Consider the following 27,910-nt stretch of genomic DNA (forward strand, 5'->3'; position numbering starts at 1 on the left):
GTACTGGAATATACCATTCTCAACCTAGAGGATGGATGGGACAGGTATAGCATGTGTGAAACTAAGTAATATTTGGGTTTGAAACAACTTAGGATTGAGTTCTTTTACAGTACAGGTGGTATGGGGTTTTATATACAACAGTTTCAGAAAATATTTATATCGTTGAAGGTTTTAGGATTATTGATATCCAATGATATATTGGGTGCATGGCCGGGGGTGGGGGTAATCAAGTTTGGTTTAGGTATGGGTGTGCCGTTGAGAATTCGAAAGTGGGTCCATCAATATGTCAATTTACCCAAGAAATTTGGACCCATAGATATCAATCAATCTTTATTGCATTCAAACATCAACAGTCAAATTTTTCTGCCAAATGTAACACAGATTGTCTTAGTTTTTATAACATTTCCCCCCAAAATTGGAGAAATTTCAAACATTTTGGCTATTTTCCAAAACAAATGATAACATTTTGAAAAAAATGGGAGGGGGGAGATGGGGAAAGCTGCCACCTATGAGAAGTGTTGCTCCCCTGTGGGAGGCTTTTTTTGTAAATTTTAGCCCATTCTTTACCATTTTCGCCCGGGCGACGCCATCGGACGCCATGTTAGTGCAGGGTAATACGCAGGGGAAGCCGACGCTGTCGTCACCTTTTTGTATTGCGCTTGTATATGAGTTGCAACGGCCTGGTATTACACTGCTCCATAGATAATGTGTTGTAATTTCGTTCTGATATACCAGAACGAAATTCAAATTTCACAATATCTTTGCTAAACGAATTAATCTGCAAGAAATATTTTGTACATAAACATTATATAGCCATAGGTTTCCAGTGATATAAATATCTCAACTTTTTTTGAGAAAAGTGGGGGGAATGATGCTGTGGATCACGAAATGCCCTTTTAAGTGGAAATGTTACAATGTCAAACTTGCATGTGACGAGTATGAGAGGGTGATGGGTAAAGAGTATATATGAGGCTGTGATTGGTGGAAAGTACGTTTGGCCATGAGTGGAGGATTAAGGTGATTGAGAGGAACAGGTCAAACAACCGCCTCATGAGATGGTGTCTGGCCCTGAAACCCTATGAGTTTCAAATTATGTACAGAAAGGGAAATATGGAAATACTGATGCCCTTAGGAGAGTTGCTTTCATTTTTTGTTTTTGTATTTGTATCTCAGTAGAATTAGTCATGCATGATACGAGGGGCGGTTAATAAGTTCGTAGAACAAGCTACTTGAAAGAGGACTAGCTAAACTCTTAAACATGGTCACTGCATACCTTAATGCATCCGTCGCAATTCTTCTTGAAACCTTCTGTGTCAACAAAATGGAGGTCTTCCGACTGCTCCATGAGCCATTATTGAGTGGAGGCTCACCAGCATTGAACACAAACAAACCTAATGAATGTAGGACTTAAAATTCTAAAATTGGTTTCACTAACTAGAGGCCCTAGCTGGACCACAACATTTGTGATTTAGTTAGCTGACCCCTCTGTCGTGAATGGCAGCTTGACAACCTGAGAAAACGGCACAGGACATAAATGGTGACGTCATCAAGTCTTTTGGACCTTGGATGATCTACATTTCGTTGCTGTTGAATATCAAGGACTTCATCACCATTTACTGCAACTGCACATTGTTAAATTTCATTTGAGTTTTCATCACCGTCGGGAGAAATTTCCAAGATGACCCTGTGTTCACTTCTGGTAGTACCTGTAAATTCATGGAGGTAGTCTTCCTTTGAAAGGTTTCCTGCCCATAAACAGTAATGCAAAAATCTAATATTTTTGCGGTAATGTTTTGAAGGAACAAACTTCAAATGAGGCCAAATTCAATACCGTGTGACAAAGTAGCATACCTTGTTCTATGAACTTTTTGACCACCCCTCGTATTATAAGCAAATTAAAGCAAGCCAACACAGCCTTAATACTGGGTAAAATTTTATTCATATGCACTCATCGCGATTAACCAATTATATTTTATTTGCGGTCAGCAACTCTTTATACACTACTACGAGGAACTTCACCGCGGAAACCACGAGTGATTATCAGATGAACTTGAGCTGGATAGACTTTATCAAAGTGAAACACAACAGTCGCACATGGAGTTAAACCATAGTCCCCTTGTTTACTACATATTTTGTACATGGAAGAATATGTCATTTGTACTCTTAGGCTAGCTAATACATTGACATGCTGTTTACCTGTGATGGTATAATTTCATAATATGCATGGTAGATAAAACCACAACACGATGTCAATGAAGCTGTGACTTCATTATTTTAATATCTGCATGGATATCTTGTGATGTTATGTATGCGATGACATAATGATCTGCTGGTGAAATGTTTGGTCCTTCAACGGAACACAGAGTTTCTGCGATTTCTACCGTCTGTACCTGAATGGTCTGACTGTATGATTAATTCGAATTCCAGCTATTATAAATGATGCATGGATATATGCGACAATATTGATTGAACTTCTACATTTCGCGATGTTTAAATGGACATTCGCTGAACAAAAATGAACTTTTAAGTAACTTTGTTCGAGACCGACACAGTCTCTTTTAAAAGAAGGGGCATGTCATGAAGTTGTATATTAAATAATGTGTGTATGTGATGTTATGAAATTTCTGAATATGTTGTGAAATTGTTGACTAAAGTGGAAATGTTACAATGTCAAACTTGCATGTGACGAGTGTGACAGGCTGATGGGTAAAGAGTATTATGTGAGCCTGTGATTGGTGGAAAGTACGTTTGGCCATGAGTGGAGGATTAAGGTGATTGAGTGGAACAGGTGTTAGAGTGGTGTGATCTTGAATGTTGCTTGGAGGAGGAGAATGAGAGAGGAGAGACATGGAGTTTGGGTGTTATGAAGGTAACATGTAGCTAAATAGTAGACTAGAGATTTATGCTCAACAGCTCAATATAATATATAAAATAACTAGCATTGGCATCTAGATGATAATATTTATATGTGTCTTTGTCTGCTAAGTTACTGATATACACCCTCTAACTCCACAAAAGATGATCTGGGACCTTCTTGTTTTAAACCACTGAAGTGTAAAGACCGCAATTAGCTGCAATTTTACAGTGCACAAACCTTTTTGGAGACTAGATAGGAGGCTGGGTGGGACAAACAATGTGCAGCGGATGAAAAATAAGTCTGTTAGCATACACTCACCTAAACAGAGAACACTAGGCTATCAACATTTTTGTTACGCCCTTAAAGTTTCGCAAAACTAATTTGAGTTTCTGCTATCGTTTGGTATATGTGTACGCCTGTGACAACAGTAAGTATCAGGACCATACTAAAACCAGACCAGTTATTACCATGGAATATATTTTATTATCAATTTCCACGGAGTAGTTTTTGCGTTGATCGTCATCATCTGTATTACCAGAAAACACAATATACTTATTTGAGGTACCTCTGTTTTCTGATTCATCTTGGAATTCTGTTGTATTCATGGTGGTAGATGTATATCGTAAACAAAACCTTACTGGTGAGTCTATCTGCACTGTTGAGTGAGCTTTGGCCATCTGAAGCGTAATTTGAAGGTTCGATCACTTATATGTGATGAGATCAAGCAAAACCAGTCTGAAGTAGGCCCCGATCAATTTTGGGATTCTTACATTTTCATTTTTAGCGTATTCAAATAGCGCCACATTAGTGAAAACCCTATGTTAATACAACCTTTGGTTACAAAGATACGACAATTTGAACACCGGTACATTAAAAAGGAAGGAACGGAGAAAATCAAGTGGAAAAATGCTTATTACTTTTTGTGTTTTTTGAGTACTTTAATTGAGCACAACTAAAATACATGTAAATACATAGTCAACTTAGCAACGATACATTTGGATTAAGATATGGCTTCGAAATTTGGCATAACAAAAACGCTACATCCATACTTCGTTTGGAATAATTTCACGATTTTTGACAATTCTCGAAGTTGGATGGCGCTCAAAAAAGTCACCTTTTAAACATTTTTCCTTCGAAATCCCTTCCATTTTTTTTTTGTGAAAAAAGGTTAATTTTGATTTTCCACTCCTACACATTATTTGGAACACATCTCAAAACTAGGATTGAACAATTTCGACTGATTTTGTTTGATCACATCACATATTGGTATCAGACAATGGAAGGAAATGTAGTGCCACAATAGTTGGCTTGAATTACTCTTTAACGGAAATTTGGAAGTTTGGCAAACTTTTTACTAACTTCACCGGTTATTATTTTAAACTGGCGTTAAAGGGCAGGTCTATTGCAAAAACAACATCATATCATTGGCAAGCTAATATTATGAGGACAGTGAAAATGACTCCTTTTTTAAGAAAATAAGACGTTTGAAATTGATATTCCGCAAAAACCAACTTAAGCGGTGAGTTCCTTCGAACGAGACAGATTTGCCCTAGAAAAAAGGTGACGTCTTTTTTTTATATATATTAGTAAATTGTGATATTACAATTCATATGTATATCAATATCATGAGAATTATTAGGCCTAAAAAGTATCAAAGTAAATTTAGGTAGACAAATCCAGTAAATTACTCACGTCTTTAGCTTTCGCCATCTCGGATGATGGCTTTCTCAAAAGTGACTTGGTTCACTGCTTCTCCCGCGGAAAGCGGCTGTAGCCTCATTCCCAGAGTGTGATGGTGCAAGCAGTGAGTCATATACGTGATCTAGAGTGTATGAGCCTATGTCCTGGTTCATGGTGGCGGCCCCCTTTCTCTTGATCCATATGGCCTCCCTGACTTTTCTTTTGAACTGATTTGCTTCCTTGTCAAGTATTGTAGCTCCCTCCCAATCAATAACATGGTTGTCGGCAGCGACATGGTCCGTAATTGCTGATTTGTTGAATTCTGTGGTAGATTCTTTCCGTCTTGCGCGGGTGTACTTCTTGTTTTCCGCTTTCTCTGCATCTTTCTGGTGCTCTTTCAACCGTGTGCCAAACGCTCTCCCTGTTTCACCTATGTATGATTTTTTTTTTACCCTTGCAGTCGATGTTATAGACCACCTCGCACATCTGGTTGGTTTCTCTCTTGTCTTTAGGGTGCACTAATAAGCTCTTAATAGTGTTATGAGGTTTCATGGCTGTTGCGATTTTGTGCTTCCAAAAGATGCGCTTGAGCTTCTCTGAGAGGCCTGCAACGTACGGTAAAACTACCATACCCTTTGACGGGTTATCATCGGTGCTCTTCTTTGAACTGTTACTCTTGATCTTGCTTGTTGACATTTGCTGCTTAACACGGTCCATTGCCCACCTTGGATAGCCACAGTTTTGAAGTGCGGTTCTGATCTTCTGTTCTTCTTCCTTTTTATCTTCCTCCTCTGTCACTATGCTATCCATTCTGTCAAACAGTGTACGAATGACCCCGAGTTTCTGATGTAGGGGATGTTGTGAGTCAAAGTTCAAATATTGATCCGTGTGGGTTTTCTTTCTGTATACGAGAAGCTTTATGCTGCCATCTTGTTTACGGACCACTAATGTGTCAAGGAACGGTATGCTACAATCCTTCTCCTCCTCATACGTGAATTTAATATTCCCCGTTTCGTCCACCTTGTTTAGATGTTCAGTTAGTTTCTCTGTGGTGTCCTTTTGATGACCTCAAGCACGTCATCCACGTAACGGCGCCAGTATTTTGGTGCACAATCGAGTGGTGCCGTGGCAATCGCTTGCTGTTCAAGCCATTCCATGTATAGGTTTGCCACAATCGCACTAACAGGACTACCCATAGCTGCTCCAAACTTCTGGCGGTAGATGTTACCTCTGAAGGAGAAGTATGTCGTCGTGAGAATAAATTCTCCATGATATCTCTAAAGTCTTGTCTATTGGTGTGTTTGTGAATAGTGAGACCACATCGTGAGAGTTAAAAATGTCTCCATCATCGATGAGTACACCTGTAAGCTCTTCAGCGAGTTGTTTTGAGTTGGTGACGTGATGTTCGGTTGTCCCTACTAACGGCGAGAGAATTTCTGCAAGTGCCTTTGATGTTTGGTACCCAATACTACCTATCACTAGTAGAAAAATTGTAATGAGAATTCTTTCAAAACGATGAGAATTGGACAAAAGTATGAGAATTGAAATTTTCGCATTCAAATAAATGAGAAATATTAATTAGCGTGTCAACCACCCCGGGCAACCACCTGTCACATTGTTTTAAATGAGGAAATTTAAGTTTCAACCGTCATCCTGACGTTCTGTATCTTGTATATAGCTACAATCAAGTGCAAATTTGCTGTGACACATCCACTTTTCAATGACTTCCCCCCTGCCCGCTTATTCAATGTTGTATACCAAACACCGCATTTTTTTAAATGTGCTACATCATAATTATCTTTGCTCCAACATTGGTTGGTGGGGGAGGGAGGGGATTCAAAATAGCCTGAAAATTATACAAATAAAATATCCTATGGCGAACTTCATATGGACGGTTTTATTGAAGCGAGGTTGCGAAATATGCATACAGTTATTAGGCCTATGCATTTCTATAATAATATAAAAAAACACCAAAATTGAACACGTTGAACATTGAACAAGAAAGAAAGAAAGAAAGAAAGAAAGAATTGAGATTCACCAAAAGACCCGCTCACCTTCCAATCCACTCATAGATCTTTGGTATAAATATATGCCAATAATGCAGTTGTATAAATTGAATCTACCAAAACACGTTTCAAAACGTAAAAAGGGGCCAAGTTTAAAAAATCTTTCCTGTGTGGCTTTTCACCCTTTTTTAAACTTGGTCCCATTCAGTAAAGTGGTACCGTAATAACATGGGAGCATGGTGGTCTAGTGGAACGGGCACTGACTCATAATCGAAAGGTTGCGGGTTCGAGCCCCGGCGACGCCATCGTGTTGTGCCCTTGAGTAAGGCACTTTATCTCGATTACTCCTCTCCACCCAGGTGTTTAAATGGGTACCGGCATTCTTAAATGCTGGGAAGGTAACAGATTCGCTGTAGAGGAGGTGTAGCGATCCCCCTATAGCAACATTACATGGAGGAGTCTGGCCCAATCGCCAATGAAAGAGAGATGGGCACTCCGATTACTGTTCATACAGGATCGACTCCTTTACCTTTACCTTTAATAACATGAAGAATGAGTCCTAATTTCTACATGCAACAATTAGGTTTAAGACTGTTCGAAAGCGGTGCAATATGACGTAGGCTATGTATTATCAAAAACATTTGAAGGTTTATGTTTCATTATGTTGCGTGTTCATAAAGAGTAGTAGAGTATTATATATACTTAGCAAATTGACTGTCTGTCAACCTGTTACATATTATAGGCCCTACATCTGTACATAAGGCGCAGGATCGCACAAGACGATGAAGAATTTAACAAAGTGAGTATTTGCTACTTTTGCTTAAATCAAAATACATTATAACGTCTTTACGGAAAAACGTCAATCAAGCACGAACATTAATTAATTTACTCTACAAAATGAACACTGACAACTAAGAAAACAAACAAGTAGCCTAAAGATGACTTCGTATGGGTCTTTAGAAACTTTCATAAATGGGACCAAGTTTAAAAAAGGGTGAAAAGCCACACAGGAAAGATTTTTTAAACTTGGCCCCTTTTTACGTTTTGAAACGTGTTTTGGTAGATATTAATTCTTTTTTTGAGGTAAAAAGATATTGCGCGGTAAGTGGTTGTAGCCATGCGAGGCAAAGTAGTTGGATATCCATATTTCGCGGTTAATGGTTCTTTGTAGCCCTGCGGGCAAACTAGTTGGATATCCATATTTCGCGATGAGTGGTTTTTGAAGCTTCGAGGGCAAACTAGTTGGATATCCATATTTCGCGGTTAGCAGTTCTTTGTAGCCATGCGGGCAAACTTGTTGGATATCCATATTTCGCGGTTTGTGGTTCTTTGTAGCCCTGCGGGGCAAACTAGTTGGATATCCATATTTCGCGATGAGTGTTTTTTTACAGCTTCGAGGGCAAACTAGTTGGATATCCATATTTCGCGGTTAGCAGTTTTTTGTAGCCCTGCGGGGGCCTATGTTCGATATCCTCATTTCGCGGTTAGTGGTTTTTAAACGACCCGTAACCACCCCAATCAGCTGCATGGGGTAAAAGAATTATTTAAAACAATAATAGCTGAACCCTATAGTTCAGCCAGGGACTGGAAACGACATATTGGTGACTATATATAGAGTGTATTCAATAAACCCAAGCGGAACGAGAGCTGCTAAGTAACCGCTATCCGAACCATAAACACATGCATTATCAGACAACGAGTGTTCCATTTCCTCATAGCTTCTCACGTTGAGCGTGTTTATAGTGAGCCAGATTATGCGGTATTTAGCTGGACTGCCACGCAGTCTGTATTTGTTTATGTTTTACTAACCATTGTAAATCTAGACTACGCGGTAGTTTAGCTAAATAACGGAAAGATTGTCTCACTATAAACACGCTCATTGTACACACGTCAGTCGAATTTGGCGGTGTTGGTTTGTTAGGCCTCCAAGTTATAACATCGTTCACTTTGTGTTGAACATTTTATGTGGGCCGCACTGTAATAACATAAAGATCATTCTGATCAGTGTGATGATATCATTTCAAGAGGTCACTTCCCGATTAACATGATTAAGCTAAACAGCCTATGTGGAAGAATTTTATGCATGAGCATTGAGCAACCACATCAATGATGTAGTAATGAATCTACCAAAAAAACGTTGACAACGTAAAGAAATCAGCAAGTTTAAAAAAACCCACCTCGGCTGACTTTTTGAAACTTGGTCCCATTTGTAAAAGGTACTGATTTAAACATAATTATATAAATTTTAAACATATCCAGAAGTGTTATGTATCTTTAAAGTGCAGATGCGATTTTAATTTGTAAGCTTTCTGGAACGACCTGAAAGGTTACTATCTTGTTCTTGCATGGTAAGCCAATATCCTATTATTTATAATAATCATGATTAATGATTGAATTAAACGAATAACAAATAGGCGTGTAATCTTGTTGGAAACGCTGTATTCTGTTGAAATAAAATAAAAACACTGATTTGCTCTTGGTGTTCAAAAAGGGACCAAGTTTCAAAAAGTGAGCCGAGGTGGGTTTTTTAAACTTGCTGATTTCTTTACGTTGTCAACGTTTTTTGGTAGATTTCTTTTCTTTTTATGAATGTAGCCAAGCAGCTCCAAGCTTGGAAAGTCATCAGGTTACGAAGTGCTCCATAAAACCAAAAATAGATGTTTGAAGCTGCTATTCTTGATTCATGACAATAAATAGGCCCTAATTAAACAAAACTTTATCAGTCGTTTATTTTTTAAACTTGCTCGTCACGCGTGACTGTAATGTTAATATACATTTTAATACACTTTACTTATTATTCAAGGCAACGTAAATATGCAAAGAAAATATAAATATGAACAACACACACCCAATGTTGACAATGCCAGAGAGACACAGAGAGTAAGTCCGATTTAGGCGTACTTCAAGTCGGAACTGGTAAATGCGCATATATTTAAACCTATACTAAATGCCCCGACTAGGCAAGATAATCGTGTTTTAATGTTTGTGGTTCTTTGTAGCCCTGCGGGGTAATCTACTTGGCTATCCAAATTTCGCGGTTTGTGGTTCTTTGTGGCCCTTCGGGGCAGCCTAATTGGATATTCCTATTAAGTGGCGGTTGTCGGCGATCTTTCGTGGTTTGTGGTTTTCATCAAGCCCTGCCCTCTATCGGGAGCTAATTTATAGTTTAAGCTTGTTAGATAACCATATTTCGTGGTTTGTGGTTCTTTGTAGCCCTGTTGGGCAATCTAGTTGGATATCAATATTGAGCGGCAGTTGTTGGCGATCTTAATTTGTTGGATATCCATATTTCGCGGTTTGTGGTTCTTTATAATCGATAGGCCTGTGGGCAATCTAGTTGGATATCCGAATTTCGCGGTTTGTGATTCTTTGTAGCCCTGCGGGGCAATCTAGTTGGATATCCCTATTAAGCGGCGGTTGTCGGCGATCTTTCGCGGTTTGTGATTTTAATTTCCCTTATCAAGCCCTGCCCTCTATCGGGAGCTAATTTAAGTTTAAGCTTGTTGGATATCCATATTTCGTGGTGTGTGATTCTTTGTAGCCCTTCGGGGCAATCTAGTTGGATATCCGAATTTCGCGGTTTGTGGTTCTTTATAGCCCTGTGGGGAAATCTAGTTGGATATCAATATTCAGCGACAGTTGTTGGCGATCTTTCGCGGTTTGTGATTTTAATTTGTGAGAATTTATAATATTTATTCCAAATATAATTTCAGTCTGAGCTGTGAACAGAGCCACTGATAAATGTGTTTTAAATGACGAAGATGTCATGATAGTCAGGCATGCTGAAAGCATTTGGATGGTGAAAGTAGGCCCTAGGCCTAGGACTAAATGTGTATAAAAAATCAAACATGTTTGTTTGATGAAAAAAAATATATAATATCACAATAGCAATGGATGTTCAAAATGGTGTTATTCTTGATTTATGACAATAAATTGGTTAATAAAACATTTAAAAAAAACAGTGGTGGGAAGTTTCGAATTTGAGCAAAAATTCATAAATGGATTAGAAGTCCATGGTATTAACCGCTTCGCCACGGAGACGTGCCGATATAACGACGTGTGAAAGTGGAGTATTTATTAATATGAATGTATGCTGTGGTCCGGAAAGAATAAAAAAGAATTGTGAAAACTTGCTTTTTTTGGCGAATGTGATCCAGAATATGTATGTAGGGTATCTAGGAAAATGCTAGGGTATATTTGAAAGTGAATCTCAAAAAGTAGTGCGCCAGTGACAGCCATGTATGGCTGTAGCAGTGTCGAAAGATTCTGGATATCAGTATGATTAGCTATGATTTGCCACTAAATTTGGCTATGAAATACCGCGTGAAATAAAGCAAGAATGTTTGTTTATTATCAAACAATCGGATTGACTGTAAGATTTGTGTAACTTTTTGAATTAATGAGTTATTAAAATATTACACTTTGGACAGTAAATAAGATTTAGCATGGTTTTAGATATATTTTGTACCCAGCGAAAAATATCATAGAACAATAGCGTTTTGTTTCGTGTAAATATAGTCCCGCGGTACATCTGTTTATTCTTCTTTTTCAGTCGTTTTTTTTTAAAACTTGCTGGTCAAGCTACCGCGTGACTCTAATACCCTCTATTGTTATTGGATTAATTTTTACGACCTTCGATTACATGGGAGTAGCAACGAGGACACGGTGTTTGATTTCACTCACATAATAGATCAATATTGACCTTCATCCAGCAAGGATCAGCCAAGCACTACAGTGGCCAAGCACGAAAGGTTTCTTGTTATCTCTTCAAGTATTTTTACCATAGGTCTATAATCATAATGCAGGCCTAAATCCCGGGCCTAAATTAAGTGTACTGTTCGAGTAGGAGGATTTGTTTGATATTTTTCTTGATTTTGAATAATATTATAGTACCTGTTTGTTTCCATTTCGAATTATAATTATTTAGGGAGAGTGTTTTAGGATTTTGTTAGAAAAGGGATGATTGTTGATCATGTTTATTTTATTGTTGTATGTATTTTCCTGTCATTTCCTGCAAACCTAATAAAGATATTTTGATAATTGAAAAGAGTCTGTATCATAAATCGTAGAGGTTGAAAGAGTCAACAAGCGTCAGAAATTATAATTTGCCATGGAACTTCGGTCATATTTTATTTGAAATATAACTGGATGTTAGGGTCTGCATGCATGGTATGCATAGTAGGCCTATGATGATATACAGACACTGACCTTTCCCTAAAACTATTATATAAAGCAGCAAGTTGTGTATCACACCCATCATGGGTTCGAACCCCTTTATTGTATTTTATTGTTAAACCTGAATAGCATGATTACTTTTGAATGAGCGGCAGCACACATATTTTGTTTGAGGATAGCTGGATCTATCTCCTTTTCCTCACATCTTCTCTGTAGTACAAAGCTGTCTTTTTATCTAGTGTTTAGACAATGTTTACTCAACCATTGCTATCAATGGATGTTGCCATTTTTGACGACTTCTAACTTTTGAAATGCCCAAAATGAATCAATAAAAACGTGTATAAGATATTTGCGGGGATATTTGGGCGCGATTACAAAAAATTAGAAAATAAATGGGCACTTCTGGGTTGGGTATCTATAGAGGCCCTGCATGAAATTATTGATTGGCTCCAAACAAAGAATTTGAACCGGTGTCCTTCACCGTAGTTATGGCGGAGTACAGTCCATTCAATCAAATGTTGTCATCAACCTATTTGATCGTAGTGCAGGGTTATGTGTGAGACGAACTGTCACGGTAGATTGCAATCATGCTTTTGTTGAATGCATTTGAGTAGTCTGCCATATTTACGGGATGATACGTCACATGCAATGCCTCTATAGATTCTATAGAATTTAAGTATGATATATTTTCGATGGTAATATATTTTCACTTTCAAAGTTTGTAGTTTTCATAATTGCAATTTCTGAATATTATATAAAAAGCGGGAATAAGTCTATAAATGTAAGAGTATCGGATCATTTTGAATGTTAATAAATACGAAACGCCGGCGGTAGACACCAGCGATATCAGGGATTGCCGCGATTCTTGCAGTAGCTTTTATGAATAGCATACAATAGTGGATACAATAGCGGATACAATAGCGGGACAATAGAGCTATCTTACGGGTAAATAAACCTCGTCGCGTTTTGCTAAATTTCGCTTCTTCTTTTTCACGAACTAACCGTTATTTCATTAAGTAACCGTTATTTTTAAACTTGGCAAAACCTCGACGCGAGGTTTTTAATAAATAAGTTGAGATAAAAAAAGAGTTTGAAACATATCTTATAGAAGAGAAGAGGAAAAGTAACAATAATAAATAAACAGCACTACAGAAGATTCGAACCCATGACCCTCAATAAAGCCTATACATGTAGTTTACCAGTCAGATCCTCTAACGCTGCACCACGAGGAACTCTATGAACATTTAATCGATTTGTAATGTATATTAAGTTATTCAATGTACATATGGCCCGTGGCTGCCAGTGCAAAACTGAACTGAAACGTCTCAAATGGACAGAATTGTATCGGTTTACTACGAATATATTTGTTGGCAATGTATTTAGGGTTAAGAAAATAAACTTGGAATTTTGATTCGTGCACTTTCCTCACGGTGGACACAATTTAAATAAAGAAAATTACATTAATTTCTTTTAACATTGTTTGTGTCGACCGTTTGGCCATCAACCTGTTATTCTTATTATAAATAACTCTGCACGACTGACAACGGCCCTACTGCGAGTCCAATTGTCGCCGATTTTCTTTCCTTTAAAATTTTGTTCTTTATCCCTTTTTAAAATCTCAGATGACACCTACGACGGCGCAGTTTATCGATTTAAATTTGTTTTAAAAATTATGATCAATAATGAATTCCGTGAGATTATAAATTAAAATTAGCAAAGTCTCAAGGTACTGGTTATGACTTCCTTAGATTTTACTTTCACCTATTTGGACACAAATAACGCAATATAGGTGTTTTGCATCAAAACAAAGTAATCATAATAATTCCTTATGAGAAAATTGAAGCTCACATTAATTTCAGTGTGAAACGACCATCTGTGACAGGTTGTTGACAGGTGAATTAGTATTTCTCATACATTTGGATGAGAAAATTTCAATTCTCATAGTTTTGTCCAATTCTCATCGCTTTGAAAGAATTCTCATTTTACAATTTCCACTAGTGTATGTAATCCACAATTGGCCGGATCAGGTCACCTTGTTTATGTATTTTGGTGGTGCAATACATGCTCGGTGTGTTTTCTGCAGTCTAGATACAATACAGTCTCGGTGTGTTTTCTGCAGTCTACATACACTCTAGATCACGTATATGACTCACTGCTTGCACCATCACACTCTGGGAATGAGGCTACAGCCGCTTTCCGCGGGAGAAGCAGTGAACCAAGTCACTTTTGAGAAAGCCATCATCCGAGATGGCGAAAGCTAAAGACGTGAGTAATTTACTGGATTTGTCTACCTAAATTTACTTTGATAACCAAACCAATCCTACAGATGAAACTGTTCAGCCTAAAAAATAAATACAAAATTTGAGCTTAGAATTTCATCTGAGACTAGCATATACACCACACACACACACCCCCACACCCCCCACACACACACACACACACACACCCCCACACACACCCAGCCTTGACCTATTTATGTTTTTTGACTAGTGGTGGTGGTGATGGAGGTAATTCTCTCTTAGGTAGAATCAACTGCCATAAATGGTAATTCAGCACACACCAATCAAAGTATTCTACGAATGATTTTGGACAACGCTAGATTTTCAAGTGAATACGATGTTTCATAGTTATGAGCGTATCCCCGTTCTACACGTTTTACAGACTCCCTCCTAGCTAGTCTTTTAGAAGTTTGGATGTTTCAGAGCTCTGTGTCTTATCTGGTGGTGGTGAGCCTCTCGTAGGTAGAATCAATTTCTCCAATGCCATAAATGGTGCTTCAGCACACACAGACATGATATATGCTGCGGCATAGGTCAACACTAGGGTTCCTAAGTAGTTATAGACCTGAATAGGAAATGAACAAAATGTTACAATGTGACAGTCAATAAATGAACAAATAACCCCTGAGCACTACCTGCCGATCTAACATTGCCTCTGATTGGTCAATTACATGATATCTTCACTTTAATTACCAATCAGAATGGAGCTTTGCAAATAAGTTACCCCAATTATTTTTGCGTGGTGAAATTTATTCTAACAATGTTGCTGATTGGTCCAATTGATAATGAAAACTTCTTTTTGGCCAATCGGCAGGTAGTTCTCATTGGGTTAACATAGTGGGTCTTTCCATGGTTTCACTTGTTATTTATTTTGTGGGAAATACAAAGACATTAGACCCACGGGGTACCGACTCTGAGTCATGTTCCTTGCGTGGCTATAGTGAGGAATCCGATTTTGCATAGATGGGTTGTTGAGTCGGGTGTTGGATTTTATTGCTTATCGGTTACTGAGACTGTTTGCCAATACATACCTTTCAATATCACAATCAATACGGGCGAGAGACAAGGCGGATCAATATATAACAGGGAGAAAGTCCAGTTTGAGATACAGGTTCGGGGGAAACCGGAGTGCCCAGGAAAAGCTGCAAGAGCAAGTATTTAATGGAAACCAAATGCACGAGAAGTCAACTGGGAGCGGTTGCGACTGGAATTGACATCAGTGGTGCAATGCGAGGACAGAATTGCTAAATGATGCATTGTATTTTACTATTATTGGACCGCGGTTTGATGACGCGACTCCGACTTCCACTAGGCTAAAAGAAACCGAGGGAGTTTATTACGCTTTCAAATGGATTGTCATTGGTGCTGCTTCGTAGAGTACTTGAAAATAACATTTTAACCATATCCCGAATGAATGAGAGAAGAGATAAACACAAGCTATTTCTCGCGGAAGCTGGCCTGCAAAAGATGATGATGATCTGAAACATGCGGTGGTTTGGTTTAAAACATTTACTTCCGCAGCATGTATCAATAGAAAAATCAACATCCTCATGATACCTTCATTACCACGGTAGGCAAATGAAACTTACCATATTGTAGTCATTGTAATGTAAAAATGGTGTGACGGCACTCATGTAGTAGACATATATTAAGATAGGATGTAGTAGATAGGCAGTGTATGTGAGCTTAGCCAATGGTGCAAAAGCTGACCAACCAAGTATGCTGTTTACAGGACCTGGAACAATGAAAATATGTGACCCACGTATTATCAGTAACTCAGCTTTCAACTAGTAGAGTAACCCCGGGAGTAATACATCCGATTGATACATGCGTATTAAAGGCTTAGACGAGGAAAATAAGTGAACAAATAGGGTCTTAAGGGTGAGAGATTGATTGTAGGGGGTTGTCAATAGATTGGTGACAACAGAGATTTTGCATGGCGTATATAAGCAAAAGAACAGAGAACGTTGAAGGTATCATATTTCAGACCATTCTCAACGCAGTTTGGGGGAGGGATACTCAGTACAGATGGCCATACGGGTATGTGCCTCAAACATGGGCCGTACTTTCTGACATGTCACATTTGATTGGTTCCCCCAAAACAGCCAAATTTTGCTTAATACATTAGCCAAAAAGTTTGACATTTGTTCAAACTTTTGGCCAATTGCAAACTGGAACCCCTAGGTTCGTCATGGCAGTTCTCTATCCCCGGTCTTCCTTTCATCTGCTTTACCTACCTCCTTTTCCAATTGCACAAGCGAATGCAACCCAAGCCACAGCCGACGACCATAATGTTCTGGAAACAGTTTGGTAAAATACAGCTTGGGGTTGTGTTTGGTAGTCCCCTTGTGTTGTTCTGTACAGACCATATACTAATCCAATGCCTGTTGCTGTGGCATAACACCATCCTATCAGAGCACCCCACTGAATTTACAAGATGAAACAATGTGTTAATGTTAGTCAGTATTATGGTAAGGATGATGGTAGGACTGGAGAGGATATGGCTTAATATTTTAATTAACAGTCAAGTTAGCTCAATCGATATGGTGCAAAAGATTGTAGGTTCCAACCTGGGCGGTGGATAGGTTGCTCTCGTTTAAAATTAAGGAAACTTTAATACTGCTGATTGTCTCGTTGTAATCCGTATGAAACTCAGGAAGCTGACCCTGCCTGCAAAAAATCGATGATGTAATGTCTAGAGTGTGCACATCTTAGCTACATGTTCCCGTGTTGTTGTTAAATTGTTTGTGGAATGATATTGGGGCCGTAATGGTCAGCGACAACCTGTAAAGTGTGCTGAAGCTTATGGATCAAAGTCTAGGCGTTCACTGTGCGTAGCGCACTACAAATCACTGCGCTTTTATTTGTTTTATTTGGTCACTCATATGAATAAACTAACCAATCAGAAACGCTGTAAAAAGGCAGTAGTTTTCAGGGGTTTCAGTTTATTTGTAGTCACTCAGATAAATAGGCCTATATCGCGTACTAAACCTATCAGTAACTCGGTAGTTCGCAGGATGTCAGGAGGGTTTAAAGTTCTTTGTTTTAGCTTACGCTCTCCGTCCAACCAAGATCTAGGACATTCCGGCCCCTTACCTACCCCTAAGGAGGGTACAGGCTTCGCTCAGTCACACTTAACCTCACCTTTGGTATTTTCCATTGTTTCCTTGACATCTCAAATAAGATGTAACCTGTAATTATGCCGACAAGATAACTGTTGATTCGAGCCCATGGCTTGATGTAGATAAAACTAATACCATTACCGTCAGTAGAATTGTGAAAATTCCTGTTTAGCAAAATTAATGTGATATCATAGATGAGTTTTACTTTGTTATTGTTATGACTAGACTAAACGGGAAAAATAAATATGTGCCCCAACTTTAATAAAATATACACAACACTGCAGTAGTGGGTGCATGAGGGGGTTTAGTCCAAGCTCCCAGAAAGGCCATACACCCGAAACACCTTTATGTCCACACGAAACACCTTTATGTCCACACGCCTTAATAACATTATATATCTGGCTATAAAAAGATAATAATAAAATAATGTTGTAAAACATTGTATCAAAAAAGTTTTAAACATAGAAAAAATATTTTAGAAAACTCTTGTTGCCAAAATGTTACTAAAACATATTTCTTTCCCTATAACCCGATATTTAAATGACTTTTACGCACCCTGTTGCAAAAAGTAACGAAAACCTTGTTTACTGGGACATGCACGGGATGCAATAACCTGTGCACTACAGGCAAAGTCTTTCAAATTAATTGCTTACTCCACTTACGGTTGTGTTCTACCTGGAGATATGTCATGCTTCCATGACAAAACAGCAAGACTTGTAAAACATGTAGTCATGAGAGCAGCTATTATAGTATATCCAACCTCAGAATATCTTAAAGTAAGTCAGAATATTTTGTTAAATCACTGAGCCGCGTAGTTGCGTAGAAATACTCGATGGGGTAATTCCTTTGAGCAGAAAGTTTTTTATTTTTCAATTTTAGTTTTAAACCGGTAACATTTCTACAAAAACAAGTACTTTGTGTCGTTGGTACCTGAAAAATACCACCCCACCACACACATACCCCTACACTTGTTTGATTTTTGTTCGTTTTATCAGTGTGTCTGCCAATACCTGTATAAGAAGTAGATAATCAAAGGACTTATGATGAAGAACTGCATATCATTTGCCAAGTACCACGACCAAAACATACACTGGAAAGACAAAGCAACGATTTGGTTTATCTTTGTAAAGTTTAGTATTTTACTTTTTGCTGTTATTGTTTATGTTTATCATTACTTACATCATCATCATAATCGTCGTCGTCATCATCATCACTTTCATTGTAATCATTAATAATTGTGCAAAAATTAATGGAAACTTTTTCTTATATTCAATGATAAAATATTATCAAAAGTAGATGTAAGTCACAACACTTACTTCCTCGTACATACATGTTGGATATATGTTATTGATATACAGGAGATTCGTCCACCAATATTTTTGGCAAGCGGTGACTAGACTTGGCAGTTGCCCGGGGAAATCGGTGGTCAAAACCCAATACAGTGGTCCATTTGTGAATTGTGGTACCAATGTCGTCCAGAGCATGATTATCAGCATATAGACAGGGGTCAGCCTGTTAGCGGAAATTAAAAGTAATTCTAAGACCATAATATCCAATAGCGTTGCAGCTTCCTCGTTATATCATGGGAACTAATGCCTTTATTACAGTACACATCATTGGTTAATTACATCATTTATTATCATCTGAGCAACCAATCGCAGCTTTTACATCTCTTAGTACTTTTCATCCTCTTCATCCGTACTGCGCATGCTGTGCATTCTAACTATAATCTCTGATTTGTGCAGTAAATGATATGGCCTTCTTAGAATCTCATAATCATCGTGCAATTCATGTTAAATTTGCCAGATTTGGCAGAGATTTATCTATGCCTGTAACATTTTAGGTCATTTTCAATACGAAAGATCTATATTTTTAAATGATCGTCGGCTTTACCTCCCAGCTAGTACACTTTAAGTACATATCATTAGATTTATAACGTTTACTTCGAGGACTGTTTTAACAGTTTTAACAGTCCTATCAAAATATCAATTTTAATAATTTGCATTGCGAATTTTAAAATACATGGACATTCCTTGTATTCAGAATTCATGACTGATATCCTCTCATGTCCCAGAAAAGTACTATGAAAACGTTGCTATCCGAGCCGTTAACCATTGCTCTTGTTATAAGGGTTTGCGAGACACAACATTGTACTCATCTAATACCGGTACATGTATTGTATAGATGTATTACGGTATATCAGACATGCTTGCCAGTCTATGAAAATGGTATTTTAAAAAGTAGTATAAGCTTTATTTTACCACACACTTACCTCCAAAATCTGTGAAAGTAATAAAGTGCCCAGTTCAATCGTCCGTCTCTCTTCTTGAGTTCATTCAAAGTGAAATACGTTACTAACATGCCACTGCAATGACAACCATGATTATTACAGATTATAAGCTGCTTAGAGTTTCATTCCAAAATAAGCGAATTGATTACAAGCACGTACGTAGTGTGACAATATGTAAATACATTTTCAAATAGCACGAGGATATCTTTTTTCCTAAATTTTTCTGATCTTCCTCACAAAAGGCCTCTGTGGCAATTCAGAACTGGATTTGGTATTTCCTCTATATTTACCCAAACATGTAAAAAGTCTGATTGTAAGATTATTTAACTTTTTTTGAACAAACAGACCAACCACTTCAACCAAGTTTTAAACACACAAACAACGTACAAACCTTAGAACGAAGAAGGAATCAACGGAGAAAGCAGGGTTAGCAAGAACTTGACCGCTGAATCGTTTGAAAACTGATATTGTTGCGTTTGGGTTGTCTGTGAAGAGATTAGTCAGCGAGTTATGGATTACTTTTTATTCATATTATTTATTCATTTTGTGAATTGTCCTCCCTTTTCCTACCTACTCAAATATCTGTGCCTTACTACACTACCACCTGAACTAGCACGACTATCATCATCAGCAGCAGCTGCAACAACAGCAGCAGCAGCAACGGCAACAACAACAACAACAACAACAACAAAAACAATAACAAAAACAAAACAATCATAATGCCGCCTTCTCATCCTTATCATCGCCGTCGTCGTCATCCTGGGAGTGATGCCTGCATGCTCCTAACCGTCATCCCATCATCGTCATTATCATGATCGCGGTCGTCGACAACATTATAATTTATTTCTGTCCCACACAAATTATTTATCAAGACTTACCACTAACACCAAGAACAAAGCGGTGTGTATGGTACAGAATAACCCAAAACATGCTGAGCACACGGATCCCATTCAGAGCTGCCAAATGTCTGTATGGACCTGACTTTTGAATCGTCAAAATCTTCCTTCCATTTGTTATAGCACAGAAACATAACAATGTTTTTACAATCACTCCATCTGCTAAGAAAAATTCTGGTTACTATTAATAAAACGTTTTATAAGTACATTATAATGCTAAACTGCTAAACTTAATTGAACTTGAAACGTTAAATATGAAATTTAGGACTTCAATGCGTCATACATATACATAACTGTTGTTTGTTATTTGGAATATCTAACATGTACAGCGTTTTAACTGAACCTTTCACAGTATTTCTCGCAGATTCCGACGGCTCAGTGCATTTAGCCGTTCTACTGTCGGCTGATTGAGTTGCGGTTTGTGTGTCATCAACATCTTTGTCGTCATCGTCGGTTGAAATTATTATTTTTCGTATATACCTGAAAACGCCGATACCCGTGCCGCCAACAGTCAGTAAACCCAGAATAGAGAAAATAGATCTACAATAACAATGAAAAAGCAAAATAACCATACATTTTATAGAGTGAATCTTTGCAGTGAAGAATGAAAGAGCTCTCAAGTGTATGGAAAAAAATCATGATACCTCCACTGACATAGCTTCGCTTTATTTACATAGCCGCCTTCTGATATGTCTCATGATTAGAACATGAAGGGCCATGCAAGCTTCGAATATTCAACGTAGAATATTCTTTCAAGAAGTATTCGGTAAACAATCTATTTCCATTCATTTCTCACGGTTGTTTGATGTGATCATCTATTAATTTTTCTAACAAAACATTATTATAATGTTCAATTCTAGACCTGAATAATACCAACAGCTATCACACTAATTAACGGCATTATACACATATATTTTGTAGCAATTTTTAACATAGATGTTTCTGCTTTTTTAGTGGTAATCTTAATTCTATAAACTCAGAACTGTACATTTGTGTGCAAATTGAGGGCGCTATTTACATATTAAAATTTTTTTTAAATTAGCCAAATAATATGAGTTATACCTTACATTTCTTGATAAAAGCTTTTGAAAATGCCCTAATCATTTGTTAGTTTGTTTGCTGATGTTCTAATACTATTTTAAAAGTGTCTCTCCCTTGTAAAGATGCAAACAAGATTTTAGATGAATAGCGCCATCATTGTGTTCAACTTTTCTAATAAATGACTCAGGTTTACATGCCATCAAACAACCGTGTTCTAGCGAAAGTATGTTGACGGAAAATCAGTTATGTTATGTCGAATAACTGGTGGAAATATACAATCGATTTTACGATTTTAAGTTAAGCATTGCTGGAAATAGAATGGGAAGGATGGTAGAACGCGGTACCTCAGGTACCCATTCAGCATATTCTGCAAGCAATGCATGATTTCGGCACTTCTTTCCCTAAGTATCCATTTGTTTTTGTTTTGTTGCTGTTGGTTTCTTTTTGCAGGAAAATGTACGAAACAGTGTCATGCTCAATATTAAACAGATGCTACACGGTATAATACAAGAAAACAAATAATATGTTAACTCACAGTACCGCAATAGCGCCGGCTGAATATTCTGGGTCTATGCTACAAATGGTATATGGATAGTATCTTCGAATATCAGGAAACCCCGTTCGTAATAAACCTTGAAAGAAAATTGGTAAAAAAATAAAAGTAAAATAAGTCAATCTTATCAGAAATTTTCATTGAAAGTGAGAGGACTGATTTGCTATTGGAGCATGTGTTTATTATGTTTAGAAAGCATATACGCACTAACGTTTAGCGTTAGAACATAACATGCTGTCTTAAATAAATTTGGTGTTGGAAAAATTAGTTTCATGGTAATCAGCATAACTTACACACTCAACACAACCACATCCTTGAAAAACACCCTCTTTAAACATTCACCAACACAACACGACAAATATTTGACGGAACCAACAATACACGCATAAACAACAACATATGTCAATGTGGTCTTACCACATTCCGCAAAACCAATGTTGTAAATCACCCCATATCATTTTTACCTGATAAAATTAATTTGTTAACATCGGCGGCACTGCAACTGTCAGGAACGCATACACCCAAATCGATTTTCTTTTCATGAAAGTAGAGAAAATAGTAAAGTTATTCTTTCTAAGATTTCAAAACAGTCCATGGCCTACATCATCTCATTTAAAAGGGCATTTCGTGATCCACAGCCTCATCCCCCCACTTTTCTCCAAAAAAGTTGAGATTTTTATGCCACTGGAAATCTCTGGCTACATAATGTTTATGTACCAAAAATTTCTCGCAGATTAATTCGTTTAGCAAAAATATCGTCATATTTGAATTTCGTTCTGGTATACCAGAACGAAATTTCTAATATGCATTTCTAATATGATACTACATTAATTTATATAGGTTTATGTTAGCCTACCATGGCGCGATTGCAAATGCCACGCGACGCAAACTTGCGTCACCATCCGTTCCAACTGTTGCATTTCTATTATTATACCAGATGGTTTACATTGGCCAAATATTTGAGTCACATTTCCTCGTATGAGTGTTCTCCGGTATAGCATGGTTAGCAACCCTTTATTTACATCAATAATAGCTCTTATTCAAATGTGGCTAGAGTCGTGTGACCCATGAACTATGCATTTTATGATTCAAAGTTGTAGGATTTCATTACATACAGGTATTGTAGTCTGCTTAATTGCAGTCAGTATTGTCAGGCAATAGCGTCCATTAAAATCACTATGAGTTAGGGAGGCTTTTACGTCCCGACATTGGTCGTATCTTCCTGTCCAGAAAACATTTCCTTCCATAATTCCACTTGGGAGTTTGCCAGCTGCATCCAACACTATAGAAAAATATTAGAAAAATTATGGCTGCATTGCCAGTTGTATCCAACACTGTGAAAAATTGTTTGAAAAAATAATATAACTATAAATATTGGACTTTTGGGTGTTTTGTGCACGGTGCTACTTTAAAGCGCGCGACCTTTCAGCAAGGAGGTAACACTAAATCACGGTTTTCATATTAGTAACGCAAACCTATGATAAATTCCGCTGGTTTGCGAGCTAGAAAGTGAGGCACACTATCGATCGGTTATGAATTCACACTGAGCTTTTACAAATCAGTTTCCTTAGTGTTCAATTACCAAGTGCTATTTCCATAGCAAGTTGATAATACTTCCAGTAAGCCATTTTTTCTAATACAGATAATTTCTGTATAAATGTTTTTTGGGCATTTTAAAGAAAAACATGCAATTTGATTACAGTTCTTATCTGCTCTTTTCGTTTCTTTGCAAAAAAGCAACATATTTTGAAGGAGTGAAGCAGCTTTATTTTGTCATTTTCTATAATTTTTGCTATTTTGCTGTACGTCAATTTTAGCCATCTGAAGTGATCAAATGGTATTTTATTCAAATTGGTCTACCTCTTCCTTGTCATTGCTTCTAGAGATAAGTATATAATTATTATCTCCATTTCCATGGTTTCATTTTCACTTCGCCTTCAACAAATGAAAAAATATATTGATACTAAATTTTCTTACAAGCTGGATAAAACACAAAGGTTATAATCATGGACAATTATTTTACCGATGAAAGAAATTAAAATTTACATTAACAATAGTGTTAACTAACTTACTGTTCAAGGCATAAATCTGTCCTTGGGTTAGATCCGACATCATCTGACTGAAATCTTGCTGACATTGTGTCGATACATTTTGAGGCACATCTATATCCAATATAACAACATCCCCTTCTTGGGATACATAATCAAATATCTCGTTAATTAAATGTTCATAGAGTGTGCCTCTTGCAAGGGTCTCTACGACACTGCGTATATCTTCAGGGGACTTCGGCGGCTTTAATTCTATTGATGAACTTTTAGATTGTTGCACGTTGAGGTTGTATTGTATCCTTCTCTGCGGCAGCCCTTGTCCATTTATCACAATGAATAGTAGAACCAACATGATCAGTGTAGGCTGTAGAAATTTATTCCGGTAGCACATTTTAAATAATACCAGATAGCCGACAAGAAAAGCCACCTGAATTATTTGTATCAGATGTCAATTGGATGGTGTTGGTATCTGCGGTGCTCCATTTCATCTCTATCACTTGAACTTAGACTCGGTTTCTCTGACAGTCTAGCAGTTGCTATTTAAGCGACATCTGGAAGGCCAGACCAAAATTCATTTGAATAAATTCGGCACCGAGTAAATGGTGACTTTATTAAATTTCATTTTTAATTAACAAATTACAAAAATACAAAATATTTTATTCAATCTGGAATTTTTTGATGCTTCTGTATTATCATGTCGAGTTTGGTTTCCTTCAATTAGGGACTTTTCGAATAAAGTGAATAAACATGGTGAAAAACATTAGTTTTTCAAACACGTATCACTAGAGTTTGCATTAGCTTTTCAAACACGTAACACTAGATTTTGCATTTATAAGATGCACAGGTCAGTCATGTAAAATGTTAGAAATAGATACTACGCACATTCGGTATACAGCTTCAATTATATATTAAAAAAAAGTTGAGTTGTGGTACCCGCTTTACTTCCATGCCAAAATCCAAATGCCAAGTCAGGTATATCAGGGAATGTCCATCTACTCGGGAATGGCGAGTGACAAAAGGTCAAAAATATCAATTTTTAATCATTTGACATAAAATGTGTATTATATCGCAAAATTTCAAAATATCATAATCGTTTGATATCAGAAGGACATTCCTGTTCTCTAAAATGCAATTCGATATGTTTGATATGCTCTCAGGTCCCACAAAAAATACATTAAAACGTCCCCATCAGAAACCTTAAGGGTGCAATTTATTAAAAATTTCGACTAGTTTGCAGAGATTTACAATTTATTTGACACTTTCACAACTGATAAGTTAAATCATTTTACCAAATTGTAAAAATTCAGTGTATTTAGTCTTTAAATGCAAATTACGCAAAATTTCAAATTTCGGCTTTTTAACATAGAAATTGGACTTCAGGAAGTTACTTTAAAACTGCGCAGAAGCGTAATATTGGAAAAATCTAACATGGCCGCCGTTTCCATGGCAATCGTCACACATAACTAATTTTAATGATAATAATAATAATAATAATAGTAATAATAATATAATAATAACAACAACAACAACAAAAGCAAAAAAACAACAACAATAATAATAATAATAATAATAATAATAATAATAATAATAATAATAATAATAATAATAATAATAATAAAAATAATAATAATAATAACAATAATAATAAAACATTTATATAGCGCATTGTAATACTCAGATTCCTCACTGCTCTTTACACTATTATAAAAAAATACCAAACTATCAAAATACAAAATATGAATTTAAATTAAAAATGAGACCATTATAAACAAATACTTAAAAATTACAGACCAGCTGCGAATTATTCAATTAAGAGGACACCAGCTGAAATCAACCAGGAAGTCTACTGCTGTACAGCAATTCATAAGAAATAATACAACAAGCTTATTGGTTCCTTCAACAATAGGATTCTTTATTGGGTCAAAATCTGTTTAGCTGTAACTAATTATCGAGTTTCCCACCAATATTCATCCCGATCGTGTACCAAAATAGTGTAAAATAAAAGACAAATTGCGCTCTACTAGCGCAAAGGGCTATTGTTCCAATAAAGCCCGTTTTTTGGAAGCTCGAAGACTTTACATGTCCAGTCTCTCTAAACAACCGTAAAACATTAACAGTAAAATAACAAATTTGTTAGAGATTCTATAAAACGGTGAAGAGGTTGTCAAAATCCGTTCAAGCGTCGCTAAGATAATTGGGATTGTACAAAATACACACATTTTTTAGCCTTTCCAATGGGGCATTACAATAATGCGCTGCATTACCTTGCAGACACTTAACCTAATTTACCAATCTAGTAATCGATTTAGTTGGAGAATTTTGTTCTGCGTATTTTGATACATCATTCGACAATATGCTAATTTTTTTATTTATGCGAAGATATTGCAATTTGAATAAAAAAGGAAGCATTTCAAAAGTGACACAATTTACATTCTTTTCTCTCAAAACACACTAATTATGAGCACCGCCGCGGCGAGTGAGTGTTTCTCTACATGTATTACGCTATGATAAACCCGTTAGAATATCCGGCAGGGATCACCCCTTTTCGATTCAATTTGGAATAACGTAAGAAAATAAAGTTTCGTGCCAATTATGGTATCAAACTACGCAGAAAAAAACTATCTATTAAATAAAAAAAAAAGTAGGTAATGGTGAATCCAACGGACGAGGACACAAAACACATCAAGGATCAATAAATGATACAAGAGGATACCTTGAATAAGAACAACAGGAAAGAAAAAAGCAAGGTACACCAACTTGATGTGGGGAAACATGTAAAATGCAGACTAGACAGTATGCAGGGGGACAAAAACAGCAAATGTAGGCAGAAGAAGTAGGCAAAGTTCGATAGCCAAAATTTACCAGTTCCAAGGCCCACAGAAGTAAGTGCTGAACCTGCAAAAACAACAAGTATCAATGGTAATACAAAACTGCACTAGAGCAAGTGATGAAAATCACTGTGCATATAAACAGACACGCTTAACCAAACATCCAGAGTAGGCACAAAACAGGCAAAGTTCGATGGCCAACAATTGCCAATTCCAGAGCCCACAAAAGTGTCAGGAAAACAGTACACTGGAAGTGATGACAATCACTGTGTACATAGCAGTCAAACACTAAACAGACAAAAAGCAACCGACGTTTCGAGCAGATAAACTGCTCTTCTTCAGGGACAGACAACAAAATATAAAGCAAACAACAAAAACTACATGCTGTAGTTTAAAAACAAATTCAAGTCAAAAATTGAAGGCAAGTTCAAATTGAATTAAGTAGCAAAAAAGACAACAAACTCAGAGCAAAATAAGTTGTGTCTTCTCTCATTGAGAGCAAATTCACTACAAAGTTAGACTGGGAAACAATATGTGACTGGACGCGGCGAATCAGCCGTAAATTCGGCCCCGGTCAATTTTGTTTTATTTTGTGTTTAGAAAATATATACCATAAGCTTTAAAATGGTATATCATTTGACTTCAAACGATATCCAAAAGCGGAGTTATGATTTGTTGAACTCTGTTCCTTCGACAAAATTGTATTTTTCATCGGTTCTACATGTTTCTCCTTTTCTACATTTCTGGTAATAAATATCCAACAGTCATAATTGGCGGTCATTTCAAATCATCCCCAAGTCAACGAGGTTCAGAAATATCCTCTCATTGTTCATTGTTGATTATACATACCTAGACAAAATACAATGCTTTGTTATCTACCACTTGAACAGGATTTAGCCAAAGCAAACAAAGACAAGAACTATTCTATAGAAATAGGTAGAAGCTTATTATCCTCTTCAGCAGTAGTATTATTGATTGATTTAAACAGCGTTTGATAAGATACTTGTCGCAACGAATTGATACACCTATGAATACGACCTTCACATACATTTTACACTTTACCTCAGAATACAATTTGCCGAGTTTACGGCTGATTCGCCGCGTCCACTCACATATGTAAATAAGCACCACCACA

At 37.0% G+C, this 27,910-nt stretch overlaps 1 protein-coding gene across 1 annotated transcript; it reads right to left on the reverse strand.

The window, feature by feature from the left end:
* Window positions 1–14,391: 14,391 nt before the first annotated feature.
* LOC140137006 (nose resistant to fluoxetine protein 6-like) lies at window positions 14,392–17,852 on the reverse strand. The gene is made up of 5 exons (XM_072158667.1): window positions 17,782–17,852; window positions 17,142–17,283; window positions 16,235–16,421; window positions 15,587–15,732; window positions 14,392–14,562 (listed from the first exon to the last, which is right to left on the reverse strand). Exons 1-5 carry the CDS (start codon window positions 17,850–17,852, stop codon window positions 14,392–14,394), a joined length of 717 nt encoding a protein of 238 aa, XP_072014768.1.
* Window positions 17,853–27,910: the final 10,058 nt, after the last annotated feature.

Source organism: Amphiura filiformis, chromosome 17 (genome assembly GCF_039555335.1).
Source record: "Amphiura filiformis chromosome 17, Afil_fr2py, whole genome shotgun sequence".
Taxonomy (NCBI): Eukaryota; Metazoa; Echinodermata; class Ophiuroidea; order Amphilepidida; family Amphiuridae; genus Amphiura; species Amphiura filiformis.

What these genes read in the sequence shown, in the direction of transcription:
- LOC140137006 (XM_072158667.1), bottom strand. Translation starts at nt 17,852, where the DNA reads ATGACTACATGTTTTACAAGTCTTGCTGTTTTGTCATGGAAGCATGAC. An exon ending in TTGTGCAATTGGAAAAGGAG is followed by an intron (nt 15,733 to 16,234) that starts GTAGGTAAAGCA and finishes TCATTGTTCCAG; the next exon opens with GTCCTGTAAACAGCATACTT. An exon ending in ATTACAATGACTACAATATG is followed by an intron (nt 14,563 to 15,586) that starts GTAAGTTTCATT and finishes TTTCCTATTCAG; the next exon opens with GTCTATAACTACTTAGGAAC.